This window comes from Motacilla alba, chromosome 1A, assembly GCF_015832195.1.
Source record: "Motacilla alba alba isolate MOTALB_02 chromosome 1A, Motacilla_alba_V1.0_pri, whole genome shotgun sequence".
Classification (NCBI taxonomy): Eukaryota; Metazoa; Chordata; class Aves; order Passeriformes; family Motacillidae; genus Motacilla; species Motacilla alba.
The window spans coordinates 47,667,144-47,675,209 of NC_052031.1; the positions used below are offsets into that span (position 1 = coordinate 47,667,144).

Genomic DNA, 8,066 nt, shown 5'->3' on the forward strand with positions numbered 1-8,066 from the left:
TTAAATGGAGATAAGGTTTTAGGTCTCCTAATTCAGAAAAAAAATTATTTTAATTCTGTATCCAAAATATTCCATAAGTATATGCTTCTATCAATCTGAAGCAAGTACAGTCATAAATTTTGCTTAGAATTCTTCAAGTCTCTCAGGTTATTAATTAGAAATACATGTAATAGTTATTTCCATTAACTCTTTGCTACCTCTCAGTTACGCTTATAAAATTAGTAGGAGAAATGAGATTTTTTTTTAATTAATCAGCTTTTTAAATCCCAAAATTGGAAAAAAAATCAAAGTAGCATAGACACACTCACATGAGCTGAAAGTTAAATCAGATTCGATAATAGAAAAGTAATTATAAAGACTGGTGTCATAATACGACACGAAAAGACAACACGGACACTGCTGCTCTCTAGGTGAATAAAAAAGAGGGACCTTTATTTTCTGACTCCAACATTTATAGTTTTCTAAAAGTGACAGTGGATTGGAGGGTGACAGTGCCACCTCTCCAATGACACTGGACAGACTAAGAGTCCATCAATTCTCTCCTCCTCCATGAAAGAATGCAAAACATAAGTTGTTTACAGAACTGTGTGTGAGAAAGTTTGTTATAGGAATGCAAACATCAGAAGGCTTAGCAAAGTCTTAGAAAATCAGGGTGACAGACTGGTATATTAAAGAGTCTATTTGTCTAAAAGAAGCCTTTGTTTTCAGGCAAGGAGAAAACCCAGCATTTCTGATAACCAAGCACAGCCTGATGTTTCAGATCACAAAATGAAAGCTGTCTCTTTTGCTCCAAACTGGTGAGAGTATAGCTTAAACTGTGCAATCACTGGGATAACTTTATTTGAAGAAAGGTAAAGTTTCAATTTTGGAAATAGCGCCTACAGATTGAAGCCATTATTGTGGAGAAATATTTTAAGAGACCCCTGACCTAAAAAGGCATCTATGGGGAGCCTGTGGAGGAGCCTCTCATGTCACACCATTTAAATTAGGAAGCTGTAAACAAGTATTTTCATCACAGACAACACGTGGGTTATGTTGTCCAAAGGAAAATCAAAGGCTTGCAAATATTTACAATAGACTGAGAGAAACATTCAGGTTAAGTGCTACAGCTAAAAGCTAAAATTCATCTTTTCCTTCTCTCGTTCCTTGGTAGCAGTAAGGCACCTCCCAAAGTGTAGGACTGAGAGAACACTTTGCAGAAGCTGTGTCTGAGAGTGGAGACAGCATTTATCAACAGCTGGGTCAGAGGTGGATCCAGATCTTACCAGAGGCATGCCTCTGAGGTTTCAGTTCTCTTGTAAATGTAGACAGATTCCCAGATCGTGGTTTTGAATGGCAGCTCGGAATGTCTCCAGAAATGAAAGAAGAATTGATTCAGTTTCCTGGCTGGGGTCAGAAGGCGGGTTAGGTTTTCTTTGTAGTCACAGGACAGTCCAAAACTCCCTACAGAGATCAGAGGCAGGCTCAGTATTGTTTCATGTCTGAAGGAAGAGATAAGAGGACAAGTCTGAACAGATTGCTGTTGCACCAAGGCAGCTACTGATTTCCATCCTCACCTCCCTCTCTTCTTGTGCCCTGAGTTAGTTTAACACAATTTGAACCTGAACCAGAAGATTCCTCATGAACACAAGCAGATTTCAAGTCTCTATGGGTACCAAAAAGCCCGGTTGAACTGCTCTAGGCATCTTCTTGCACTGCCCCTAGTTACCCCTGCCCTTTTGGGCACCACACACATTTCAGCCCCAAGGGTTGTGACACGAGTCCAAAGGCTCAAGACAAGCTTCTGCTACTTCGCTGCCATTACCATGGGATGGATTTAATCTCCTTATTGTGACAGTGCTGCAGGGTGACAGCTTTTTGCCATCAAAAAAGCTTTACTTCTACAATTCAAAGGAAAAATCTTTTCATTTCGCAAAGGTGTATTTTAGGAGCTGTGCAACAGCAGCAGTCAGGGAGAAAAAATTAAGGCAACCTTCTGCTGACAAGGAATTTGTAAAACAAAGACCATTTTATACACAGAGACAGTAAGCTTTTAAGCACAAAAGTATATTCTTGGATTCTGTGATGTTGTCAGACTAAACTCAAAGTATTTTTGTTATTGTATGCTGTTTCCTTATAACAGGGAATTTTGCCTGCAAAAATCATGGCTGTAAGAGTTGTTGGCATTATTGTGACAATATTTTATTTTCCAGGTAAAGTTCACTTACCCAATTACAGGGTTTTTATTTATTGCAATAGAAACAGACATAGATGATGTAATAAATAATGACAGGGAGAGTATTTCACTAAATAAATAGGCTTTTTTTTTTCCTGATTACTTAGCATAGAAGAGATTATTTCAGTTAAAAGGGACCTACAAAAATCATGCAGTCCAGATTACTTCAGGATTGACCAAGAGCTACAGCATGTTATTCATAGAAACACAGAATGGTTTGGGTTGGACGAATCCTTAAAGATCATCTAGTTCCAAACCCCCTGCCATGGACAGGACAGGGACACCTTCCACTAGAGCACTTTCTAACTGCATTGTCTAAGGCCTTTTAAACTTTGTCTAAAGGCCTTTTAAACTTGACAAGCTTAGGGTGTGGCCAATCTCTGTAGGAAGCCTGTTCCATTGTTCAGCCATGATCTCGCTAAAAACACGCTTCCTAATGTCCAACCTATACACACAGCTTTGAATCATTCCCACTTGTCCTGTTGCTGAATCCTAGGAAGAAGTGATCAGCACCTCCCTCTGTACTTGCCCTTCTCAGGAAGCTGTAGAAAGCAACAAGGTCTCCCCTCAACCTCCTTTTCTCCAAACCATACAAACCCAGTGCCCTCAGCTCCTCACAGGACATGCCTTCCAGCCCTTTCACCAGTTTTGTAAGCATTCCAAGACCTCCACATCTTTCTGAAATTGTGGGGCCCAGAACTACACGCAGTGCTGAAGGTGAGGCCACACCACTGAGTACAGCTGGATAATCACCTTTCCTGACCAGATGGTGATGCTGTGTCTGATGCACCCCAGGGTAGGGTTTGCCCTCTGCGCTGCCTGGGCACACTGCTGACTCTGGGGGTGCCAACCAGCACCCCCAGATCCCTTTCTGCAGGGCTGCTCTCCAGCTGCTCCTCAATCAATCATTCAACTTACTGTCAGGAATTAGAAGTCTCCCTACCAAAGTTAGGATTTTATCCACGGGCTTTGGAAGGGGATTTTTTTCCACCTACCAAACAGAGTGGCTAGGCATAAAAGTCTTACTGCCTTGACTGTAGAACTCGAAGTGCCTGATGTACTCTAAACATCAATGTCTCTGCAGGTTTGTTGCTCACAAAACAACTTTGTTCAGCAGCTGGCATCTTTACTATCACAATATGAGGGGGAAGAATGGGTACTTACGAGACCATTTGGTAGGTGGCGTAAGTGCAAGCGGGTCCTATGACAGCACAGCCAAGTTCGCCAGATTGCTGCAAGGAATCAAAAAGGGTCATTTGGCATAAAGCAGAGGACTGGCAGAGAAAGGAGGATAGGAGGTATGATATGAGGAGTTACAGAATTTACCTAGCAAAAGCAAGAGAAGAGAGGAGCTACAGAAAGTTTAAAACAACAAACATAAAGGGGAGGAGGAAAAAGTCACAGAAAGCCAAAAAAAGATAGAGTACGACATTTGTTAAGACACAGACAGCAAGCAAGGATTAAAATATTGTTATAGTTGCACATTTGAAATGAAACACCCCAGAAGAATTTGCTTTTGCTGAAGACAGGGTGGCTGGTATTACAAGGTCCTGTGTATCAGAAAAATTATTACATAAGTGTATATGAAGCTAGTATTTTTAAAAAATCCTTCCATGACCATCAAATGAGGCCTGACCTGTATCTTTGTGTGTCATGAGGGACAATTTTTTAGTAAAGACTATAGCATGATCATAGCTTAGTAGACTTAAAAATTCTCATTGGATTGACCAGGTTTCACTCAGAGGTGTGAACATCTTCAGAAACTTGGCTTCTTGTAAAGCACTGATTTTAACTGAAGCTTTTCCTCATATTAAAGTATTCACACAGTTTCTCTCACGTGACTTCTGTGATTTCTAGTGAGAAGCAAGCACTTAATCTTTGCCCTTTGGGCATAGTTCCACAACTATTTCATTGGTAACAGTGCCAGCCTAAGGATTTCTCTGCCCACGTCCCCATCCTCACCACAGCTCTCTCTTTTGTGTATTGTGTAAACTGATGGTGAACCAGATCAGGATCTGATCCAGTTGGAAATTGACCTTTTTGCTCTGCTTAGGCTGTTTTGAGTGTTTGAGTTGTTGGTTTGGTTTTTTTAGTTAATTGTTACTTGGGGTTTTTTTAATGGATTGCTTTGGCTGTCTGACCACACAAAGAGCTGTGCAGATATAAAAAGGAGGCAACTTAAGCATAGGAAAAGAAGCCGAAAGCTGAAGGCAGTTTCTGGGAAGTATTCATAGAATCTCTCTTCAGTATTTGCCTACTTGTTTTCAGAAAACAAACAGGAACATCTTCTCTTTAAAAACTTAACTTCCCTGTCAAATTTCTTTGGAACTGAATAGCAGGATCAAAGGTTAAGAAGGAAAGAGAGACACACACGCACACCAAGGCAGAAGGAAAGAAATCTGCTACTCACATAAATGTTTTTGATGAGCTCCACACCTTCACAGGTGCTAGTACGGCAGGCTTGTGAGACATAGAATGATGAAGTAAAGGGGTGGAAGGAGGCATTCACTGTAACATTTTCTCCTGTAACACAAATGTAAAAGCAAACAGCATCATGAATTGCAGGTAACCACTAATACACTATTATCCCTCTCCTTCTGACACAGGTCTGAGCAGCCTTATACTCTGAGGTCTCCCTGCTTCTGCAAAGTCTACCTACAACTGACCCCCACTACTATGGATGTGACTGTGAAGTCCTCTCCAAGGTGGACTGCTGACTTCTGTTGAGTGTTAGTACTTTTAGAAAAAAAATACTTCTAGTGTTGACCATTACTAGACAAATTTTTTAAGGTTCTGTAAGAAGTAACTAAGACACCACTTTTCAATAAAATTGGACAAAATCTCTTAAACTAGGGGGCAGATAGGGAATAGATACTATTTCTTCTATTATTTCCTTGGAATCTCTTTTTCCCATGATATTCTTGAGAGTGACCATAGATTGGTGATGTTGAAAGGAGAGGTAAGATATCAAAATAAATAAAAGCAATATGACTCTAAATGAAGGAAAATATGGACTGCAGATTCTTCACACTTCAGATTGTGATGCGATCAACAGATAGGGTCAAGAGGAAAATTATTTTCAGAAAGTAGAGGCTAATCCAGTCAGGAGAGGAAGCAAGGGCAACCCAACTACTGTACAAGATGGATCACTGGTCTTGTCTGATCCACTTCAATAATTTCCACATTACCAAACATAGCTGAACAACTCCAGAGAAGCATGCAGGAAGAGTCTGCCCAAACATCATGAAAATATACATGGTTCTGCCCATTTGTAGAGCACTTCTATTTATACAAAGAGATATCATTATTTCCATAAGATCTACATAAGATGGGCAAGCAAGGAGTCTGTCTCAGAAGCACCTTGCTAAAGGTCAGATGAGTATAAAACTGTGACACAAAGTGTGACAAGAAATCACACGAAGAGAGGGGTAACCAACACCCATTGGCTTACCTGTCATCAGGAATTCCTTTTGTACCCTTTCCAAGGCTTGTTTCACAGCTAATTCCAAACTATCAGCACTTGATGGGAAATCCGAGTAATTCATGAGCAACACATTTATCACATAAGTGTTGTTGCTACACTGATTTGAACCCTCTTTCTTCAGCAGCTGCAGTGAGGAAAAAAAAGGCCAAATGGCCAGCACCAATACCAATTTCTTCATCATTGCTCAGTTTAGACCCATTGTGTGTGCTCTCCCACTTCTTTTTGTCTTCTAACTCTCTTTCTTTCCGATACTCTACATTGATTTTGTTCCTGGCTAGAAAGAAAGAGATTTCCACTCTGAAGATTCAAAGACAGGCTGTACGATCCTTCTCTCCTACATTCCCTATCCCTTTCCCTGCCTTCACCTCTGCCCGTCCCTCCAGTGTACTAGCTGGCACTTCAAGGTGAAAAACTAGCAGCAGCAAAACTCAGGAAAAGAGAGAGGCTAAAGGTTGCTGAGAATGTTTGCTCATGGAAAGGCTGAGGCTATAAACTGAAACATTACCAGAAACGTTGCATGATAAGTGCACTAACTCTTCATCATATGCATAAGCTGAGAGAAGAAAGAGGAGAGGACAAATAAACCATAAAGACAACTCTTCAAAATGGAAATAAAATATAAGGTCTGTTAAAACCTAGAGGAAAACAGATGGTTACTTCATGTTTGCATTGTCCTACATCTCTTGATTACATTACCACACCATCTCTGCTGATTGAGCTCATAAATTGAGGGTGTATTTTATTCTGAGATAAGTTACCAATTTCATTCCTTTAGCTTATAACAGTGAAGTACTTTTTGCGTTGGCAAATACGTCTCACTTGCATTCCTTCAGACCAAAGCCTTTCTTTCTTCTTACAGACTCAGTACAAGGCTTGTCCACTCATTCTCACCCAGCACTGTGCACCAAAGTGCCCTGGGTCTGCCCCAGACACGTCTGCTCTCATCATCCTTTCCCACCTCCTCAAATGGGGGCCCTAGATATCCACACTTTATGTGATGAACCTCTTATATCAGGTAAGGATTACCAAAGCTGAAGGTCTCTCAGACCTGCAGGACCAAAGCTAAATTTTAAATGGCATCACCAAAAAAAACCCCCACAAAACAACAACAAATAACAAACAACAACCAACCAAACAAAAAACCACCAACCCACGAGCCTTATGGAAAACTCTAGGCATTCTAGGCACAAAGGAAACAAACTTTAAAAAGTATAGAGTGTGCTTTTGCTGAATATGGGGTATTTACGCACACATACACCAGGTTCTGTTTTTCTACTGAAACTACACTGAGGCTGTCAGATAATAAATCAGTTAACTTTTATTACCTTCCTGAAATAATTTTAAGACAAATAAAGTAAAGTAATGAGAAAAAATGTAAGTAACAGGGCTTGTGGTATAAAACAAGACTGCAGTTTCATGGCTTCTTTCAAAGCCTATATTTAGAAGGTATTGAATACACCTCATATATATTTGCACAGACCTTTTTATGTGGTTCTATTTTAATAACAAATTACTATTGCTTGAATCTAATGCCCAGAGAACACCATGACCCAGCATTTAAAAGTAGTTCATAAACATCTCTGCATATTTAATCTAGCATTTGTAATTAATAATACAGTAATTCTGAATTAACAGTCTGTCATGTAAACATGTGGAATAGTATGGCTGGCTAGAGCCACAGATTGGGAATGGAACACAGCTTTTCATGTGGAGATCATCTGCTCATCACTGGCTTATTTTATAGATATTTCCAATGTCCTTGAAACTTCTCCCATATAAGTCAATAAGAGATTTATCATTAACTTCAGCAGAGCAGGATTTGCATTTTTATACTCTGCTTAGCCTATCTGGGAGAAACAGCCAGCATGAATAATGGAACTAGAACTGAGTATTTTACACAGCTGGTCACACAGGGAGTATGTAATAGCACTGAAGTCTCCCTGGCCTCATATCTATTAATGTATTTATTTGGTTTTCTTAGCAGGATGAAACTGTCCTTTAAAAACAAAACTAAAATCAATTATATCCTTATCACAGCATTTATTTTTACTCTCTCCTTTGTCCTACACCATCACAATGCCACAGCTCCAGCCAGAATATGATATAAATTAATTGTTGACTTATCAACTTTTTAATTGCCTGCTGTGTATGTAGTCTCTCAATGAATTCCCATGACAGAAGAATCTGGTGACGCGGAGCAGCAGGGAGTGTGGCAGGAGGCAGCAGCTAGGATGAAACAAGCTCTCCATAAAACCTGCCAAATACACACTTTCCCTTGTACCTTTGGGGCTTTGGACATCAAACACAGTTGTCTGGCAGACTGATCAGTAACATCTGCCTCATGGCATAAGAGAGACAAAGAAAAGC

General features: G+C 40.1%; 1 protein-coding gene across 2 annotated transcripts in view; it reads right to left on the reverse strand.

The window, feature by feature from the left end:
• Positions 1 to 6,078, reverse strand: part of GUCY2C (guanylate cyclase 2C) — a 45,127-nt gene extending 39,049 nt beyond the window's left edge. The window contains exons 1-4 of one of the 2 annotated variants that reach the window (XM_038155163.1): positions 5,667 to 6,078; positions 4,626 to 4,738; positions 3,380 to 3,447; positions 1,266 to 1,481 (exon numbers count right to left, since the gene is read on the reverse strand). In XM_038155163.1, coding sequence (XP_038011091.1) covers positions 1,266 to 1,481; positions 3,380 to 3,447; positions 4,626 to 4,738; positions 5,667 to 5,880 — 611 coding nt within the window. In that variant the 5' untranslated portion in view covers positions 5,881 to 6,078. Of the gene's footprint in view, positions 1 to 1,265; positions 1,482 to 3,379; positions 3,448 to 4,625; positions 4,739 to 5,666 lie in introns of those variants that run through there. The other variant, XM_038155162.1, reaches the window with a different exon arrangement.
• Between the last annotated feature and the right edge of the window lie 1,988 nt (positions 6,079 to 8,066).